The following is a 21919-nucleotide window of genomic DNA, read 5'->3' as shown; positions in this document are numbered from 1 at the left end:
GAGTCATGGATTAATTTCATCCAGGCTTGACTACTGTATTAGTGTTTATTTTGGTATCAGCCAGGCTCTGCTCTCTCATCTTCAGCTTGTTCAGAATACTGGTGCCAGATTCTTGACAGGCACTTATAAACACAACCATATTTCCCCAGTCTTGGCTCGTTTACACTGGCTTCCAGTATGTTATAGAATTGATTTTAAGATTTTATTACTTGTTTTTAAGTCTCTAAATGGATTAGCTCCATCATACTTCTCTGATCTTTTAACCGAAATACTTCAAACAGCACTCTTAGGTCTGCCGATAAGTTACTTCTGACTGTTCCTGTGAAGGACCTGGGTCGAGGGACTGTCTCAACTGTATGGACTTGTTTATGTTTGATGGGGTGTGTGTCTATTGTACTGCTGTCCCTTGTTTCCCTGTGTAGTGGTGTGTGTGTGTGTGTGTGTGTGTGTGTGTGTGTGTGTGTGTGTGTGTGTGTGTGTGTGTGTGTGTGTGTGTGTGTGTGTGTGTGTGTGGAGCACGAGCACTGGGAAGAAGACACGGCATGGGAGTTGGAAATGCATAGAGATGTATTGTTGTGTACTATTTACTTCACTGTAAATAAACACACTAGATTTATCGCACACTCCTGCATTTGGGTCTTATTTGGGTCCTGGGTCTTATTTTCCCAAAATTACCATGGTCTGCCGGCGCATACCATGACAATTTTTAGAAGCAGACTAAAACACAGAGGAGACCGGGCCTTTGCGATTACTGCGCCTAAACTTTGGAACAGTCTGCCTCTTCGAATTAGGATCTCTCTAACTCTTGACATCTTTAAAACCCATCTAAAAACACATTTTTATTCACTAGCTTTTAATTGTGACTGAGCTTTTGTTTTGTTCTTTGCATGTGTTTGTTTTACCTTTTCCTTTTTTACTATGTACAGCACTTTGGTCAACCTGTGTTGTTTTTAAATGTGCTTATAAATAAATTGATTGATTGGTAATTCTCTGTGGGGTTACTGTCAGCTCTGTATAAATGTATAAATGTGGATCTGTATTTAGTGCTTGTTGAGGTTACTGTCAGCTCTGTGTTCAGTGGTCTGTGTCAGAGTTTCTTCCTCTTCAGCAGCTGCAGTCAGTTCCTGCTGTAACAGCTCAGTGTCTCTGTAGTGTGACTGAGGGAGGTTTTTGTACAACTACAAATTACTGTGTGAACACTGGCCCGTTATGCACACTCTTACAGTAGTAAACTGCTGCATCTTCAGCCTGAACTCCAGTGATGGTCATAGAGAAGTCAGAGCTGCTTCCACTGCCACTAAATCGAGATGGTGTTCCTGAATGAATTATGCTGCCGTGCTTTATTAGGAGCTTAGTAGTCTGTCCAGATTTCTGTTGATACCAAAACATACAAGGTTTACTATTACAGGTTCCAACAGCACTGTTGGTCCTACAGGTCAGAGTGACAGTGGATCCAGGAGTAGATGTCAGTACTGGAGGTTGAGTCACAGTCACCTGACCGCTGCATCCTGCAGACAAAAACAAAGCATTCATTTATCAGCAGAAATCAATGAGAGAAAAAGCAGCACATCATGTTTGAAATGTTGCTGAGTGAATGAACCTGTAAAACAGCAGCAGGTCAGCGTCCAGATGAGGATGGTGATGAGAGTCATGGTGGTTGTGCTTTCTGCTGTGTTGACTGACAGATGTGAGTCCTGCAGTGTTGAAGTCACAGAACTATAAACCTTCTCAGTTCTCTGGAGGATCAGCTGATGATGCAAAGCCTCCTCTCTATGGAAATGATTTCTCTGCTCTCAACACGCAACAAAGCAATGTGAGAAGCAACAATAAATTATTATGACATGATTATGATCCTAACAAAACACTGGAAGATACTTCAGAAAAGCGATTCTTTTTAACATCTGGATTAAAATGGCAGGTTGGTTGGAAAGCGTAGATTTTACTTTTTTAATCAAGAAAAATATTAAAACAATCCTTAATTATTTTTTTTTTAAAGAAAGTCAATTGAACACAAACACTTTTATGATAAATATTTTCTAAACTGTGAAGTTCACTGGGGAAAGTAGTTAATTTCCAGCGTTTAGAGGCTTGATCAGAGTGTGGGAGGTTTTTGTACGGCTGCTTAATGAGTTTGTATCACTGTGGTACACTTTTGGTGGAGGAACCAAACTCATCATTCACTGTAAGTATCTAAATCTTCTCATTAACACAAAATATTATACTCAGGGGCAGAGCGTGGGGGTGGCTTACTGGGCTTAAGCACCGGGGTCTTTTGGGGTGTAATTTTTTCATAGTTAGATGCCTGGCTGACAACTGTATAAAACAAAAAGTACACACAATATTCGAAGCACATAGTGCACACTGTGGGAATTTACGACTGTGCGTGAATCCCCCCTGATGTTGGTATGATCCGAGCTCAGGCACTAAGCGACTGAGCGAGGGGGCGGGGCAGCTGCTGCCTGTGAGTGCGCTGTTGGAGAAACGGAGCCAGCCATACTAAGGAGAGCTTAAGTTTGACCAGGTACCAAAGAAAATCATTCGTACTGTACAAATAATGTAAATATGACGGTGCATCACGAAAGATTGATATCAAACTGATCACTTGACCAATATTACGTTACTTGCTCTTCAAGTGAATCAACAAATGACGAAATGAAAAGCCGAACAAATGCTGTTTTTTTTTAGAGAGTCTTAGCTTACGTGTGTTTATTTCATATTTTCAGTTCTTACCCTCCCCGACTAAATCGGTTTCAGTTATGTACTGAAATATAAGAATGGACATTAGAGGGTTCTTTCAAAGAAAAAACTCAGGTAAATGTTATTTTATATATTATGCTTTGTATGTTGTTCAGTATATTTCTATGCAAAACAAGAGGGATTTCAGTACACAGCAGGATATTCACATTTGTAACCAGATATTTACACTTTAGGGAGAAAACATAAAACATTTTTACTGTACAACATCAATTTAGAGTAAACTTTTGTTTTAGATAAATATTGAAATATATTTTGAATTAGTTAAATGTCAGAATAAAGAGAGACAGAGCTGTCTATTTTTTTATCACTTTCATTAAATTTAGGAGTACATATACACTAAGTTTATTGTTAATTAATAAGAAACTCCAGACGATTCCATTCTGAGCTGAAGAAGCTTCTGATAGGTTAGTAGAGTCCATGTGAGTAAATTGGTGGCACAGCTGTGGATGCATATAAGGCAAAACACTGAGCCTGTTTCTTTGAAATGGGAAAATCAAGAGATATCAACCAAAACACCAGGAAAAGAACTGTGGAGCTCCATAAATGTGGATCAATTTTGAATACAATTTGGTGCCATTTGCAATTAAGAAATACAGATAGTTTCTCTCTTTACTCTTAAAGTTAACAAATATGTTTTTTATATTTATCAATCTAAAAAAATAAACATTTAGTCTGATTTGAGTTTACAATTAAAAAAGTGTTTGTGTTTTGATCTGAAGAGTGTGTAAATATCTGGTTTCCACTGTATATTTGATGATTGTCAGCACAAAGAGGGAGAGAGAGGAACAGAGAGGGAGATGGAGAATGAGGACAGAACAGCGATGGAACAAGAGCAGGTGAGACACACATGTTAGTCAAATGGTTGCTTACCAAAAGTATCACTGTATCATAGGTCCTCATGTATCTAGTACCTAGTGTTTCTTTTTAGGTTTGCTATTTTTCAAATTCTACATTTATTAAGTTATGCAGGCTTGTTTGCACAACAAGGTTAATTAATTATATAAACTTTTCTCAATCTAAATAGTGGACTTTGGTAGAATTAAAAAATAAGTGTAGTGCAGGTCTATGATGATTTTTAGTGCTACTATCATCTAGTTCTGATTCTGGTTTTGTCTTGGTTAAGTCCTAAGTAGTCCTGATTTTGAACTCTTGTAGTCCTGTTTTAATTCCGGATCAGTTCTGGGTCTGGTTGAATTGGGGTTTAGTCCTCGTGTCTTGATACAGCCCCGACTTTGTTCTGCCTTGCTGCTTAATTAAAAAACTAGCTTAAGGTGTCCTGCACATGTGATATATATTTTTCCCTATATGAAGTCATTATTTTTTGAACAAAAGTCAAAACAGAGCCTATTAATCTTTAAGTCATTTCTACACCCCCCCCCCCCAAAAAAAAAAAATCCCACATACATACTACCCTTTAGGGATAAGCCCCGGGAGTTTCAAATGTCTGGCTCCGCCTCTGATTATACTATTACTATTTTGAATATGTCATCAGAATGTATTTAAACATTGTGTGTTAAATTATATTCTGGGTGTTTTACATGATGTGTACATGGTTGGGTTTAGTCATAGTAGCTGTTATTGAAAACTTGGTATCAGAAAGTGTGAATATATAATACAGTATCATAACTGAATGTTTATATAGTACTGAAAATTAAAATTATATTTTGAATAAATCTATTTTAATTAAGTTTTTTTTGTATTTATCTGTGAATAAATATTTTTTCACAAAATCTGAGGCTGAAAATAGCACGAGGAAGCTTTGATTTTATTTAGTTAACTGGATAAAAAGGTTTTACATTCTTGGCTTAAAAATAAAAGAGTTTTATTTAGATGCAATTTAACGGTTCCATCGCGAGTTTATGGTTCAGTACTTTGAGGTAGTAAAACTGAAGTGAAACAAACAGATGGCAGTCTGTACAGACGGTTCATTTTTTCAGTTAAGAAAATAAATGTAGGAACTAGATGCTGTACAATATAATTACTTTTATGGCAGGTTTAGAAAAAAAAGATGTGTAACCTAGGGGAAAATTCCAACTTTAAATGTAAAATTCCAACTTTGTCATTATTTGTAATTGTTATTTTTCCATTTCTTCCACGATGCTGTTAATCTCTGTCATGTATCATAACTGTGTAATGTTCAGCTCTCTGTCCTACAGCAGAAGTTAATCTGCTCCTTGTGTGTTCCTGCTCTCCCTTCCAGCTGGCCCCATGGTCAGACCCTCAGTCTCTCTGCTTCAACCCTCCCCTGAGGATCTCTCTGGGTGCACGACCACACTGGCCTGCCTGTTGACCGGCTACTCTCCAGAGGGAGCCGAGGTGAGATGGGAGGTGGACGGCAGAGAGGTGACAGAAGGGGTCCTGACCAGCTCAGAGGAGAAGAAGAGTGATCGCTACAGCAGCAGCAGCACCCTGACCTTGAGCCAGAAAAGCTGGTTGAAGGGAGAGCTTTACTCCTGCAAGGTCATCCATCATGGCCACACACAGTCCCAGTCCCTGAGCAGGAGCTGGTGTGAAGGCTAGAGGAGTTACCGAAGCCCAGGACAGGAGCCGGGTGTGTGGGGAGCAGGAGAAAGACACCTGCCTCTGTAATCTATATGTGTTTTTGTTTGTAGAAGGAAATACAGCTTTGTGTGTGAGAGAACGACACTGATGTAAAGTGTTGACAAGAACAACAAGCTAAAGAGCGACATGTGCAGCTCAGCAGCTGGTTGTGATTGTACTTGTCATATTAATGATTCATGTTTGTGTCAATAAAGCTTGCAGTTATCCAGAATATTATAAAACTTTTTTGTCTTTCTTCAATGGTGAGAAGGAAGACAGTATTCAGACATTTCATTATTCTGTTTACAACAAAATGACACAAAGGACTAGAGAACATAACCCCACGTGTTTTAATATATTTACAAAAACCACTGAGGCATTATGAAATCAGAATCAAATATGTAAGCAGGCAAATTTACTCAATTCTAATGAAAGTTTGCATAAAAAGTTTAATTTTAAAGCACAATTTCCTTCTAAAGAGATTCATTTCTAACAATAAGATTGGTTGATTTTTTTTGTTTTGTTTTAACTGACTTCAAAATAAAAGAACTGCATCACATGTAATACTCAATTAATGTTGGAGATGTCCGTCAATTATTCTTCTACTCCTATGTAAAGCCTTGCAGTTCCATGGTGTCCTGTTTGTACTGCTATGACCTTGTTATAGGACCCACTTTGTACCATCATCTGATCTGTTTCTGTTTTGACACTTTTCAGATTGTAGCACCTAAAAGTTGAATGAGCTTGGCTGATTCTGTGAGTGTTTTTTAAAACTCTGCTGAAAACTTAGTTTTATAGTTTAGCATTTTCTAATATTTCAAACATTTTCTGCTTGTTTAATGTTCCCTGGCTATGTACATCTTTAATTTTGATTACAGTTCTTAGTAAAAGTAGTTTTTTATTATATAACATATATTATCTGTGCGTAAACACTGGGTCTTCATGCACTCCCATACTACATTATTCTCCTGCATCATCAGCCTGAACTGACTGTCAAGCTCCTTTTCCAAGCTCCTAAGACTACGATGACCTGGATGACTGAGAACCTTCACAGACAGACCCTAACCCTAATCAGGATGGAAAATTTGTGTCAAACACAAAAAATAAGAAGAAGAAGGCAAGAGGCAGAAGGCAGCTCACTTACTTGGGACTATTTACAATTAAGGGTATAGTATTTATGATGATTATTTTTATTACTGTTTAAATTCAAAGCATACAAAGTTAATTGTTTGTATATAATTGGACTCAAATAACTTCAGGTTATTATAATTCTTTTATACTAGAGTATATTTGAATTTCCTTCTGTTTCTCTTGACAAAGCTTTTTTTCGTAAAGGTATTGCCAGGATTCCTGGATCATTGACCCATCGTTTTTGGTTCTTGTTCACTGTTTTTTCCACATGTTCCATTTCCTGTTTCATTATGTTCAGCCGTGTACTCACCTGTGTCCAATTATCATCATCATTCAGTCTGTTTATTTAAGTTCCTCAGTTTTACCAGTTCACTGTCGTGTCATTGATGTTGATCAAATCAAATCAAATTCAAATTCAAATTCAAATTCAAATTTTATTTGTCACGTACACAGTCATACACAGTACGATATGCAGTGAAATGCTTGGACAACTGCTCGTGACCTAAAGAAAACAAAAAAGGAAAAGGCTTAATTGGACATAAATAACTCGAGCTTATTATAATAAGATCATACCAGAGTATATTTGAATTTCATTCTGTTTCTCTTTACAAAGCTTTTTGTAAAGATATAATGCTTTTTGGTGTTAAGTTGGATAGAAAGGCAGATGTGAAACGTAAAAGTGAGATCAGAGGTCAAATGTGATAAAATCATCATATAACAGTATCATTGAAACTCTGTTAAATTTTTGGCATCTTAGTGTTAAAATCTCTGAGCTGATAGAACATGAGCATTAATCTTTGAAAGTTATGAGATTTGAGTAGATTATGAGTAAAATGATTTTTGTGTTCTTTTAAGAAATACATTTGTTATTGTTTCTTTATTTGATTTTTTTGACAAAAATACACAGTACACCAAAAGATTGTTATTTTGAAAACTATTTTGAAACGAATCTATCCAACAATATAGTGTGAAATGCAAAAGAAAAAATGTATGTCACTCCATTGTACGTGGTGATATTTGATATAATAAATGTTATATTATATTATATATTACATAATGTTTTATTTGTGGTGATTATATGTGAAGATAAAATAATTTGATGTCTTTAGGTTCTTTACACTCCGTATGAATCTGTATGAAGTGATTAATGATATTATTGGGGGGGTTTGTTTTTGTTTTTTTTGCGCTCCTCAGCCTTGCGTTCTGTGTCGCTTCAGCTTCAGCAGCTGTACTCAGTTCCTGCTGTAACAGCTCAGTGTCTCTGCAGTCTGACTGAGGGAGGTTTTTGTACGACTACAAATCACTGTGTGAACACATTAGCACTGTTTATGTAGTGGTAACTCTGACAATAATAAACTGCTGCATCTTCAGCCTGAACTCCACTGATGGTCATAGAGAAGTCAGAACTGCTTCCACTGCCACTAAATCGAGTTGGTGTTCCTGAATGACTTATGCTCACTTGCTTTATTAGAAGTTTTGGTGTCTGTCCAGATTTCTGCTGATACCAGGCCATACACTGACGACTATCACCACAGTTGGAATATGTTGCTGGGTTGGTCCTACAGGTCAGAGTGACAGTGGATCCAGGAGTAAATGTCACTACTGGAGGTTGAGTCACAGTCACCTGACCGCTGCATCCTGCAGACAAAAACAAATCATTCATTTATCAGCAGAAATCAATGAGAGAAAAAGCAGCACATCATGTTTGAAATGTTGCTGAGTGAATGAACCTGTAAAACAGCAGCAGGTCAGCGTCCAGATGAGGATGGTGATGAGAGTCATGGTGGTTGTGCTTTCTGCTGTGTTGACTGACAGATGTGAGTCCTGCAGTGTTGAAGTCACAGGACTATAAACCTTCTCAGTTCTCTGGAGGATCAGCTGATGATGCAAAGCCTCCTCTCTATGGAAATGATTTCTCTGCTCTCAACATACTGAAGGAAACTTTGTGACACAAAATCAAAAGAAAAATTGTTTGAACTAATACATTAACGATTTTATAGAACAGAGGAACATATATACCATATATTTGGAAACATTATTACATACTTTGTACACCTGGATTAAAATGGCACTCTGGTTTGTATGCTTACTTTTTCATTCTGCTATTAACAAATACAGTATACCTGTATATTTGTTAAGTATATTGTCATAGTCTCATAATACATTATTTTTTGAAGCCTTTCTGGTTGCTGTGTTAAAACAGTTTTCTGTGTGTTTTTTAAATACATATGTGTAATGTGAAAGTTAAGTTTTATCTTTCAGTTCTTAATACTAAAAATACAATTAAGATAATCATGACTTAAATTCATTAAATAATTTTAAATCACTTTAGTTAAATCATCTGTATTTAATCAGTTGTACTGTGATGTTTTACATGACAAAAAGGTTCATTTTCAGTGGTTAGAGGTTTGTTCAGAGTGCAGGAGGTTTTTGTACGGCCACTTAATCAGTTTGTATCACTGTGGTGGACTTTTGGTGGAGGAACCAAACTCATCGTTGGCTGTAAGTACCAGAAATTTCTAATTTTGAAAAATGTGGTATTTATTAAGCTTTTTTAAAAATAAATAAATCTACTAAACAGAATTGTGTTCAAATTCAGTGATTATTATTAAATTGATGTCACAATTTTGGAAGAAACTTCTCTTCAATCAAAATTCATTCATTCAGTCTGTGAAAGAAGTGAATTTTTTTTAAAAAGATTTTTTAATGTTCTTTTTGGTAATTTTTGCTTCGTTATATATTATCTGGTTACAATATTAAAATGTGTTTCAGCTCACTTTGTTTTAGCTCACTTTGATTTAAAATGTATTTTTACTTATGAATTTTAAAATAAAAACAAATATTGACTGGTGTTTTGTGAACTTCTGTTAGCAAAAAAAAATACTTTAGATCTTTTTTGTTCATGGTTGATCAATTTTAAATTAAGTTTAAAGGAAGTGAAAGAAACAGATGTGAAGTTTTAACTGTATTCTCATGAGTGCTTGAGCTTTGCGGTCAAAAAAGAACAAAAAGTTTTAAACAAGAAAATGATCACAGGGTCAAGTTATTAACTGTAACACCTCATAAAAAAATAATCACTGACAATATATTTATTCCCATGTTTACACCTTTGTATCTCATTTTTCGGTTATCTTCAACCTTTTCTCCTCCAGCGGGTGTGGTGAGGCCCACCCTCACAGTCCTCCCTCCCTCCAAAGAGGAAGACAAACAGAGTAGTGCCACTGTGGTGTGTTTGGCCACCGGGGGTTTCCCCTCAAACTGGAATGTGGGCTGGAAGGTGGGGAGCACCAGCACATCCTCAGGGGTTTCAACCAGCCTGGAGGTCTTGGGGACAGACGGCCGCTACAGCTGGAGCAGCACCCTGAGCCTCTCCGCAGACCAGTGGAAGAAGGCGGGCTCAGTGAGCTGTGAGGCCAGTCTGAGTGGACAGAGTCCCGTCACTCAAACCCTGGACCCTGACCACTGCTCATAGTAGAGCTTCAGCAACACTTCCTGTCTGCATATGATGTGTTTTATAGTTTGATGAAGCTACATGTTTCTGTTCTTGCAATATCTCTGCAAACATTTGACTCTCTATTGATGTGCATGCTAATTTGAGCAGCTATTATTATCCATGTTGTTCTTTAAAAACGTGCTGTAAAAATAGTCTAAATCACAAAATAAAATCACAGCTTAAGAAAAATCACTTTTCTTTGGTCCTTTTCACAATACTTTATCAAATATAAATGCTTTATCAAACTCGTACCAGTCTTTTAAACAGGGAGAAGCACCACAGTCTTTGGAAAAAACTCACAAAAAGCCCAGCCTCCAGGAGGCTCCAACTGGAGCAGCTGTTTCTGCAGGTGTTTTTTTAAAGGGAAGCTAAGTCTCTTCGTTAACTAGCTTGGTTGTTCTACAAACAGGTGGTGGCACACAATGAGCAGGTTCAGACTGATCACATGGGAAAACACTAAACTCAGTCTTAAACAAAATTCTTCATCATCTAGAACGGCTTTGGCAAAAGAAATATAGAGCTATATGAGGTTAAAACATGACAATTTTATTGTTCTAACAATATAATTTTCACATTTGAAGTCTCACGCCCTGAGTCAGAAAATCCAACATGGCCCTCCAAGGTTTGGAGGTCTATCTCCCCCCACCACCACTTCCCCTGCCAGTGGCGGACTCCCTCAGACATCGGTGCGTTGGTGGTTCTTTGTGTCTGGGGATGAGCGTCCAGGTACACACCGGCTCACTCCTTGGCGGCCGCTTATCGGGGCCTGGAGCCTGGGGCTCGCTCGGGCCACTTCGGAGGTGGGGTGCCCCCGGCCTCTCGGCCTGGGGCTCGGTCACTCAGGCACGGCTGGCTGCCGGCGGAGCTCACGGGCGCGTCACTGCAACTCCCCCTGGCTTCTGCTCCGCGGCTGCTGAGTGAGCCCTCATCTGGGACACTCCTCAGCTCTTTCTGGGACAGTGGCGCGGCTGCCCCTCTGTTAGTCTTCCTTGGTCTCTTGTGTTCTGGGGGCCTCTGGATGTCTGGAGTTTTGATCTCCTCCATACCTGCTTCATGCCCTGGAGGACGGGGCTGTGCCCCCCCCCCCCCCCCCCCCCCCACACACCCTCTAGCAGATCATTACATGAAGGAACCTTTTAAAAAAAAACAAAAAACAAGCGCGTCCATGCTCACAGGTGTACACACGGGTGATCACACCCACAAACTACACCCTTTTTGGCTCCTACCTCAAAGCACACTGTGTTCTGTTGATCTTATGTGCTGCACAATAATGTTTAATATTTAGTATTTACTGTCATATTCCCATATATCATTGTGATGTTGTTTATTCTATTACTCTTGTTCTCTTCTGCTTGTTTTCTTTTTTCTTTCTCAACAGGTGATCCAGGTGATTGATATATGCATTTTTTTTTTCCTTTTTTTTTTTTTTTCCCCTGCCCATTCTGTTGGTTTTTGTTTTTTGCCCTTCTCCCCCGTCCCTCTTCTCAGCTGTTTCTCTTTCCCTCTTTCTTTCTCCCCCTCTTTCCTCCAGTAAAAAAAAAAAGAAAATCCAACATCACAATCTGAGATATAGAAAACATCATTTTGCTGTACTTTTCAGTGTGAGTGAATGAACAGTTCAGACACTCAGTGACAGAAGAACTTAAACTCTGAGAAGCAATGAGGCATAAAAATCATGCAAAACACATTTAAGGAGGCAAACACACATCTGTTCTTGTAAAGTAGAAAGGGTAGGTATTATGAATGTTCATGTGATTGAGCTGACATATTATTTTTGTGTTTTTTCTCCTTGATACAGTTTCACTTTTGTCTTTTGTCTTCTTCCTAATGGTAAAATAAGCAGCAACATGGTAAAAAATACTGTCCAAAATCCTGATGTGAAAAAATGTTTTTTCTCCTCTTTGTCACACATAAATTCAGACAGAATGCTGGAATAATGGGTTTTATCTTAATAGAATAGAATAGAATAGAATAGAATAGAATACTTTTATTTGTCAATTTCTTCAAATGTACTTGCCATACAAAGGAATTGAAATTACGTTTCACACTGTCCCAAAAAAATGCGTAGGCATTGACAACAATAAGGTGCAGATGCACAACAAAAACAAAAACAGCCCTAACAATAAGATAATAAATAGTAATATAATAATATAAATAGTGCTAAAAGAATACTAAAAATATATATATAGCAGCAGGTGTGTGCAATTGCAATGCAAGTCAGGAATGTTTCAGTTCTTGGTTCAGAGAGTGTTTCCTTGTTGGAGAGTGTGGGGGGGGTAGAGTCCAATCTGTCTACTATACTTCTGCCAATCTGGTGATTCTGCTGGCTGGGAGCCGGGAGGGAAGAGAGTTCAGCAGTCTCACAGCCTGGTGGATGAAGCTGTTGGTGAGCCTGTTAATATCGCTGTACTTTAAATCTTCGTGTGGTTGGACTTTATTACTCTCGAGTGAAAGGCTGTCCAGCTTTTTACCCATTTCTCCTTGTTACAGCTCTAGCAGTTTGTGTGTTGTGTGGGTGTGCCCAGTCTCTTCCAGGAGCTCAGCTGCCACCCATTTCTCCTGAGGAACCAGTGCATTACTGTATTCATTCAGCAATCAGCTACCCAGAACTATAGAAGCCAGTGAAGCACTGCTGACTCAGCGAGTGGGCCAGCTTTGGGTGTTGAGCGCCTACTGAGTATCTGGTCTGTGCTGGCAGCAGAAGTAAACCTGTAACTTGGTTAAGTATCTTGTTTTCTTTTCCCAGGATATTTTAGGTTGTGGTTGTTTTTGGTTTGGTTGAAACAGTGGTCTAACTCTTTCTTTGAGTGAATCCCTTTTAATAAAACTTATTAAAAAGCTATGCTGTGAGGGTAGTTGCAGGGGCATCCAAAATGAACACAGGAAGTCGCGTCTCTCTACATGAGCCAGTGTGCAGGGTACAACACTACTATACTGTTGCCAACAACAACTTGGAGAGTCAGAGTGCATCTGGAAAGTATTCAGTGCTTCAGTTCCATATTTTTGTCATTTTCACCTTAAAATCCTAAGCAATACCCCATAATGATGAAGAGAGAAAAGGCTGCATTAAATTGCATTAAAAAATGAAATAAAAAAGGCAAATATGACATGTATAAATATTCACAGCCTTTGCTCACTACTTTTTTTCTGTAATGATGTAGTATTTTTTTAAAGTTTCTCAAATTCTTCCCCTCAAGTTCAGTCAATTTGGATCACTACTGTCAGTGCACAACCATTTTCAGATCCCTTCAGACATATTCAGTCAGGTTCAAGTATGGCTCTGGCTCCTGTTATCTTGGCTGTGTTCTTAGGGTCATTGTCCTGTTGGAAGATGAACCTTCACACCAGTCATCTGACCGCTCTGCTGTACTTGCCTGATTGGTGGAGTGCCGTAGAAGGTGGTTCTCTCTCCATAGCCTCTGACAAAGCTCTATCAGGTTCTTGGTCAGGAAGCCTGCTGTACGAAGAGTCCTGGTGGTTCCAAATTTAGTTGTTTTAGCTATGATGTGTTACGTTTCGGTGTTGTCAGTGTTTTGTTTTTGCGTGACTGTCATGTGTTTCCTGTTTTACTTTGAAGGTCTGTTGTTATCTTAGTGTGTTCAGTTTACGTTATGTATTTAATGACAATGTGGAGGAAAAAAAGCTTTTGTTTAAAACTGAAAAAAATATATAACAAGTATTCACAGCCTATGCTGCAACACCCAAATCATGTCCAATCAACTAAATTTACCACAGATACACTTGTTATGGAAAATTTAACAACAACCTGCAACACACCCAGTGAGCTTGATGTGAAGTGGGTTTAATAAACACATTGCAATTTGGAGAGAGCATCCCAGTGAAACACTAGGATCATCTCTGAATTGTAGCCACCGCCCTTACATCTTACATACAGAGACACAGAAAAGAATATTCCACAAACTCATGTTGGCCCCTCTCATGGGGGGGCTATACCCCCTCCCTCACAGAGAGAATTATGACCTGGTTTTCTGCTTGGCCGTCACCTAAAGATTTACATCCCTGATAAGGAGGAGTCCCACTATCTGTTTAACATTTCCCATTACAATGGTCTCACTGTGTTAACATTCCACATGCATGCAAACTGGTGACAGGAGTGTTCTTACTACAGTAAAGTCAGAAAGTGATATTACTATAACTAATGTGATATGATTAAATATGTGATTAATACATGAGAAAAGAAATCTGCCTCCACACACTCCAAGTTGTAGAAACATCTACCAGATTATCTTTTGAAACGTGATGCACCTGACCTAAATTTTGAGTGTCATGGTAAAGGCCGTTTCTTTTTTTAGAATAAATTAGTAAGAATTGCAAGTATACATTTTGTCATTTTGTTATAATGGAGTGTTTTGTGTAGAATTTTAACATCGAAGACTTAATTCAGCTTTGGAATAAGGCTGTAATGTGACACATTACAGAACAATTAAAGTACTGTAGATACTTTCCTTATGCACTGTAAATGAAGCCACCAGTTTTTTTTATTCATGTGATTATTATTGCTAATAATGTTTTTGGTCTTTGATATAAATCAGTAGAAATCATATTGTTTCAACCAACGTTTTGTGGAGAATCAATAGTGTGACTGCTGAAGAAATTGCTCTTCTTTCTGTTTTGTTTTGTTTGTTTGTTTTTAAATCATTATAGATGTGGGATCATACAGTATTTAAAAACTCGGATCATTTTGTTTTATAATCATCAAGAAGCTTAATGGGAATATAAATATAAAGAAACATCTGATCTGTTTGTATAATTTGACAACTCTTCATATAAATACAGTTGGAAATGCAATGACAAAGTAACTTTGTGGATTTTTTTTATTCCTTTTTCTAAAAACACCCCCAAACAAATCTATCTGTGTGAGATTTAGTGCTTGGTGAGGTTACTGTCAGCTCTGTGTTCACTGGTCTTTTTCAGAGTTTCTTCCTCTTCAGCAGCTGCAGTCAGTTCCTGCTGTAACAGCTCAGTGTCTCTGCAGTCTGACTGAGGGAGGTTTTTGTACGACTACAAATCACTGTGTGAACACCCAAGCACTGTTTATGTAATGTTGACTCTTACAATAATAAACTGCTGCATCTTCAGCCTGAACTCCACTGATGGTCATAGAGAAGTCAGAGCTGCTTCCACTGCCACTAAATCGAGTTGGTGTTCCTGACTGAAGCGTTTTTACATATTTTATTAGGAGCTTTGGAGTCTGTCCAGATTTCTGTTGATACCAGAACATACACTGACCATCACCCCATCTGTAAACAGCTTGGCTGGTCCTACAGGTCAGAGTGACAGTGTTTCCAGGAGCAGATGTCACTACTGGAGGTTGAGTCACAGTCACCTGACCGCTGCATCCTGCAGACAGAAACAAATCATTCATTTATCAGCAGAAATCAATGAGAGAAAAAGCAGCACATCATGTTGGAAATGTTGCTGAGTGAATGAACCTGTAAAACAGCAGCAGGTCAGCGTCCAGATGAGGATGGTGATGAGAGTCATGGTGGTTGTGCTTTCTGCTGTGTTGACTGACAGATGTGAGTCCTGCAGTGTTGAAATCACAGCACTATAAACCTTCTCAGTTCTCTGGAGGATCAGCTGATGATGCAAAGCCTCCTCTCTATGGAAATCATTTCTCTGCTCTCAACACACAACAAAACAATGTGAGAAGAAATACTTTTGATATCAAAATGAATTGTTATGAAATAATTATGATTCTGACAGAATACCGACAAATAGATCAGAAAAGATGAGAGCGGTTTTTTTAACATCTGCCACAGTTGTTGGCAACTATATATTTAACTTTTTTGGATCAACCAGCAGAAGAAAAATTATAAAAAATGATCATAAATTGTTTAAGAAAAAGTTAAATGTCTTTGATAGTAAATGCTTTTTAATTTTGTAAATTTTGAAGTTAATTCACACGTTTTAATAAAGAAAAAAGTTAATTTCCAGCGTTTAGAGGCTTGATCAGAGTGTGGGAGGTTTTTGTACGGCCACTTAATGAGTTTGTATCACTGTGGTGGACTTTTGGTGGAGGAACCAAACTCATCATTCACTGTAAGTATCTAAATCCCCTCATATTACTACATAATACTACACTATTACTATTTGAAATATGTCATCAGAGTGTATTTAAACATTGTGTATTCAATTTTATTCTGGGTGTTTTACTTGATGTATATATGGTAAATGGTAAATGGTCTGTATTTATATAGCGCTTTACTAGTCCCTAAGGACCCCAAAGTGCTTTACATATCCAGTCATCCACCCATTCACGCACACATTCACACACTGGTGATGGCAGCTACATTGTAGCCACAGCCACCCTGGGGCGCACTGACAGAGGCGAGGCTGCCGGACACTGACGCCACCAGGCCCTCTGACCACCACCAGTAGGCAACGGGTGAAGTGTCTTGCCCAAGGACACAACGACCGAGACTGTCTAAGCCGGGGCTCGAACCGGCAACCTTCCGATTACAAGGCGAGCTCCCAACTCTCGAGCCACGATCGCCCGATCGTGTTTAGTCATAGTAGCTGTTATTGAAAACTTGGTATCAGAAAGTGTGAATCTATAATACAGTATCATGACTAAATGTTTATATAGTACTGAAAATTTAAATATTTTTTTTAGTTAATAAATGATTTTTCACAAAATCTGAGATTAAAAATATAGCAAAATGATTTTTAGTTATTTATACAAACAGTCAGCAGGATCAAAAATATTGTTGCCTTAAATATCTTTTATTTGATTACAGATTAACAGTTTCATCTCTGAGTTAATAGCTTATCAGTCTAATGTAGTAAAAAGGAAGTGAAACAAACAGATGACAAAATCCAGCTCTGTTTGTTTTCCATCAAGAATATAACTGTAACAACAAGACATTTACTATCATTGTAACTTTAACAAAGATTTTAATTGAGTGTGAAAACACATTTTTATTAACCTCCTTTCCTCAGTCTGATCACAGTGTCATGCACACAGTTAATCCACAATGCTGTTAATCTCTGTCATGTATCATAACTGTGTAATGCTCAGCTGTCTGTCGCTGAAAATATGATCTGATGACTTATGATGATGGCACTGAAATGTTTGGCACCATGTTGGATATAACATTTTATGCTGTAGACTAAATGAATTAGTTTTCATACAGATGCACTTTAACGGTTGAGTTTACAGTTCGTTAGTCTGATGTGATGAAAAGGAAGTGAAACAAACAGATGACAAACTTTTCCTGTACACTCATCATGAAAACAAATGCAGCAGCACAGTCACTAATTATTTATACTTTCTTAAAATGTTACATCCTCCAGTTTCTTAGTTCTCTACCTTGTTTTATCACAATATCATCATACAGTTAACCCACAGGCCTGTTAATCTCTGTCATGGATCATAACTGTCTTGTGTCAGCTATCTGTCCTACAGTAGAGGTTAATCTATTGTTGTGTGTCTGTGATCTTTCCTCCAGCTGGCCCCATGGTCAGACCCTCAGTCTCTCTGCTCCAACCCTCCTCTGAGAAGCTCTCTGGAGGCCCAGTCACTCTGGCCTGCCTGCTGACCGGCTACTCTCCTCAGGGAGCTGAAGTGAGATGGGAAGTAGATGGCACAGAGGTGACAGAGGGGGTCCTGAACAGCTTAGAAGAAGAGAAGAGTAGTCGCTACAGTAGCAGCAGCACCCTGATGCTGAGCCAAGACAACTGGATGAACGCAGAGGTGTTCTCCTGCAGGGTGAACCATCATGACCACCGGCAGGCCAAGTCCTTCCACAAGAACCGGTGTGAGGGCTAGAGGGGCTGCTGAAGTCCAGTACAGGAGCTTAGTGTGGGGGAGCAGGAGATACATCCCTGCTGCTCTGATTGTTGGGTTTTTCTCTGTATCTATGAAGCGCCTTGAGGCGACTTTTGTTGTGATTTGGCGCTATATAAATAAAATTGAATTGATTTGAATTGAATTGCTCTGATCAATATGAGTTTGAAAGTTTGCAGATGAAGTTGTTTGATAACAGTAACTTACACAGTGACATGTGTAGCAGCTGGATGTGCTTGTGTCTAATAACTGCCATATTAATGATTCATTCTTTTTCCAATAAAGCTTGCAGTGATCCATATTACTAAGCATTCTGTCTTATTTTTAAATATAATTGTTCTATAATTTCAGTGTTGTGTACTATAAATTAACCTGTTTGCCTAACACATGAAAAATCAAGTCTGGGAGGAGATGAAAATGGCAGGGCTGCATCTGGCCTGAACATCTGGGACAAATCAAATATGTGTTCATCATTTGAAATTAATGGAAAAGCTGAAAGAAGCTTGTGGTCATGTATTTATATCTTTTAGCAGGATGACAATATCTCCAAATTTTACTCTTGCAGAAAAATAAATAACTTGAGTTTGATTCAGTAAATAAATGTTTTACTTGAAATTAAAACCATGAAGAGATCTAGAAAATAAAAGCTCAAAATGTGAGTGTAGAATGTATCTTAGTTAGTGTGCTCATAATCAAATATGTAAATCAGCAACTTCTACCCAATTATTCCAAATGTTTTATTTCTCATTATAACAATGTGATTAATACTCTACAAAATAATTGTATCTTTTATATTACCTCATTATGTACAGTGATGTTATGAGGTAAATATTGTTATGGAAATTTTAACAATAACCTGCAACAGATCCAGTGAGCGTTTTGAAATGGTTCAATAAACACATTGCAATGTGGAAAGAAGCCTGGCAGCCAGAACACTAGGATCATCTCTGAACTCTGGCCGTTGTCATGTTAGGTCATTTCACGGCGGCGGCGGGGGGGGGGGGGGGGGGGGGGGGGGGTTGTCCTAACATTTAAGATGTTAGGACAACTTATTCATTGCAAGTCTACAGTATTAAGAATAACTTGATATTTCTGACTGTACAATACTAATTGTTTACCTACTGACAAACATTTCAATTTCAACTAAATGAAAAAAACTATTTGTGGTAACCTGAATATGATTAAAAATAATTAACAACACTTTTTGTAATGATGTTAAAATCAGCCCAACTTTTATTTTCAAATGCAACAAAGTATAACAGCCAACATACTGGACACTGTTCTGCTGAACAACAAACAATTATATTGCCATCACTGTTATAATCTTACAATGAAACAAAGTCTCAGATTTAATTATTCTGAAAATAAGTTTAGGCCTACCTCAAGTTTGTTTTGTACTTACATTACTTACATAACCGAAATAAAATATATTTATTGTTCTGTCACAAGTGCAGTCTCTAATTTAAACAACACATAAGAAAATGATCACAAGGTCAAGTCATTAACTGTAACACACTATGAAATAATAAAGGTTTGATCAGTAATCACTAAATATATATTTATTCAGATGTTTGTACATTTGTATCTCTTTTTTTGCTTGTCTTCAACCTTTTCTCCTCCAGCGGGTGTGGTGAGGCCCACCCTCACAGTCCTCCCTCCCTCCAAAGAGGAAGACAAACACAGTAGTGCCACTGTGGTGTGTTTGGCCACCACGGGCTTCACCTCAAACTGGAATTTGGGCTGGAAGGTGGGGGGCACCAGCACATCCTCAGGTGTGTCAAGCAGCCTGGAGGTCCTGGGGACAGACGGCCACTACAGCTGGAGCAGCACCCTGAGCCTCTCTGCAGACCAGTGGAAGAAGGCGGGCTCAGTGAGCTGTGAGGCCAGTCTGAGTGGACAGAGCCCCGTCACTCAAACCCTGGACCCTGACCACTGCTCAGAGTAGAGCTTCAGCAACACTTCCTGTCTGCATATGATGTGTTTTATAGTTTGATGAAGCTACATGTTTCTGCTGTTGCGATATTTCTGCAAACGTTTGACTTTCTATTGATGTGCATGATAAGTTTGTCAGTTAATATGTCCATGTTGTTCTTTTAAAACCATGGTGTAAAAAAAGCAAATATCACAAAATAAAATCACAGCTTAAGAAAAATCACTTTTATTTTGTTCTTGGGGAGAAGCTTTTAAAAGCTTATCTGTCTGCAAAGTCGGCGATTGCTAAAATCCAGCTTTATACTGGTGAAGAGTTGGAAAATTTCCATCATGAATGTAATATGGTCTTATATGTTGCAAAATGTAAAGTCGCTGCTGCCCTGCTACAGCTGAACTTTCCACCTCCCAAATCCAACTTTAACACCTGATTCCAACCCTCTGGTAGGAAACTGAAAAAACAAATACAAACAACATGTTCATGTATGGAATGCAATCATTGTTAAGTTCAAATCAAAGTAGATGATTAAGTTAAAAACTGTGTACAGGGTCTGGGTTCAATATTTGGTTTTGATGACTAGATAAATTTTCTGTGCAAGTTTTTTGATTAAGACTTGAATTTTGAGCCTCCAAGCCCATCCAGTCTTGTTTTCTCAAGGAATTAATACTGCAAAAATCTGACTCAAAGTATCATCAAAGAACACCAGATCTTCTCTTGCTTCCCTTTGTGGCCTTCTGGCAAACTGTAGAATTAATATTAAAATTTTACTAATCAAATTAATAAAATTAACCAAATACATTTTTCTGCAATTTTTGCTCGTTTTCGTTATCCCGATCATGTGGCGGTTTAATTTTGACCTTTGTTGTCACCAATTAGTTTTAAATATGTATTTATGTATGCTGTGATATGAAAACTTATTTCTTATAAGTTGATTTTATTTAAAATGTGAAGCACCCTATAACTTTGTGATTTAAAATGTACTGTATAAACAAAGGATTTTCATATCACCTTATTATCCACAGCAAATTAGAATTAATACAAAATTTAGTGAAATAAGGATAATATGTTGCAAATTCTAAACAGTGTTACTTAATTTAAAATACTCTTAATAATGTGATCAGGAATGAATACATATTTTAGTTTCCACCTCTGAAAGTTAACTCAGTGAACCAGTGATGCATGTCAGAGTCTGTATCAGAAGCTCACAGCTGCAACACTGCAAATAGTAACTGAGGGAGGTTTTTGTACGACTCTGTATCACTGTGTGAACACTGGGCCGTCATACAGTCCCATACAGTAGTAATCTCCTGCATCTGCAGCCTGAACTCCATTGATTGTCAAAGTGAACTCAGGCTCAGATCCACTGCTGCTGAAATGACTCGGAGTACCAGATTCACGGCTGCTGATTTTGTAAAACAGCAGTTTGGGAGGCTGTCCAGGTTTCTGTAGATACCAGCTGAGATCATTGTAAACTCCTTTACTGGCTGTACAGCTCAGAGAGACCGTCTCCCCCAAAGCAGCAGCTTTAAACACAGGAGACTGAGTCACAGATGAACTGGCATCTGATCCTGGAAATTAAAATATGTTACTTTGTTAAAATGACAGTGTGATGTAAAGTACAACATAACAGAGAATATAACAGAACCACATCACTCATCACCTTGAAGTCTGAGCATGATTGTGATCAGCAGTGAAGTCAGTAACATCATCATCATTATGAAAAATCTCACTGTCAGAGACTCTGCACAGATGTTTCCCGCTGGTTCTTCTTAAACTGGTTTAGGATCAGTGAAGCGCAGCAAGCATTCAAAACAGAACCTACAAACAAATACCTGTTTGTGTGTGTGTGTGTGTGTGTGTGTGAGAGAGAGAGAGAGAGAGAGAGAGAGAGAGAGAGAGAGAGAGAGAGAGAAAGAGAGAGCTGGGGGGAGTGGCGGGTTGGGGGGATTGCTAGATGCAAAGTGATATAATCTGTCAACACTGTTATCAGTGACCATCATCTCAGTAGTTCATTACAGGATCAGAATCAATAGAAATACTTATAGAGCTTCACACTGTTTAGATATTTTTCAATTTTTGCAGTACCAAAAGATCAGGGATGTTTGGAATTTTTCTAACAAACAGCAGGATCAGTGTTCATCAGTGGTTATTTATTAAACTGAAGTTGAAATGGCCTTAATGAAAAATACTTTTGAGCTGATGGGAAATTGCTGATTGTTCACTTATTATCCCGTTTAGCTTTTTAAAACTTTCACTG

At 38.1% G+C, this 21919-nt stretch overlaps 2 pseudogenes and 2 gene segments (V, D, J or C); all 4 read left to right on the top strand.

Moving 5' to 3' along the window:
• Window positions 1–2126: 2126 nt before the first annotated feature.
• Window positions 2127–5689, top strand: LOC146686254 (Ig lambda-1 chain C region-like). The segment is given in 2 exon segments: window positions 2127–2182; window positions 4958–5689. A coding segment is annotated over 1 exon segment (312 nt).
• A 3121-nt stretch (window positions 5690–8810) lies between these two features.
• On the top strand, window positions 8811–10105 carry LOC146686253 (immunoglobulin lambda constant 2-like; the record flags this gene model as incomplete). The annotated part of the segment is given in 2 exon segments: window positions 8811–8931; window positions 9582–10105. Coding segments are annotated over 2 exon segments (441 nt in total), but the record flags the coding sequence as incomplete, so codon positions are not given.
• A 5299-nt stretch (window positions 10106–15404) lies between these two features.
• On the top strand, window positions 15405–17959 carry LOC146686252 (Ig kappa chain C region, B allele pseudogene; annotated as a pseudogene). The gene is made up of 3 exons (XR_014916663.1): window positions 15405–15462; window positions 15881–15985; window positions 17395–17959. The product of XR_014916663.1 is annotated as an Ig kappa chain C region, B allele pseudogene (transcript).
• LOC146686251 (Ig kappa-b4 chain C region pseudogene) lies at window positions 17892–19677 on the top strand (annotated as a pseudogene).
• The last annotated feature ends 2242 nt before the right edge of the window (window positions 19678–21919 follow it).

The sequence above is a fragment of the Copadichromis virginalis genome, linkage group LG19, assembly GCF_057382275.1.
Source record: "Copadichromis virginalis isolate Kocher_CV1m ecotype Utaka linkage group LG19, C_Virginalis_male_GT1.1, whole genome shotgun sequence".
In the NCBI taxonomy this organism is placed as follows: Eukaryota; Metazoa; Chordata; class Actinopteri; order Cichliformes; family Cichlidae; genus Copadichromis; species Copadichromis virginalis.
The sequence above is the reverse complement of the archived record's forward strand: the minus strand, read 5'-3'. Positions and strand labels throughout refer to the sequence as shown.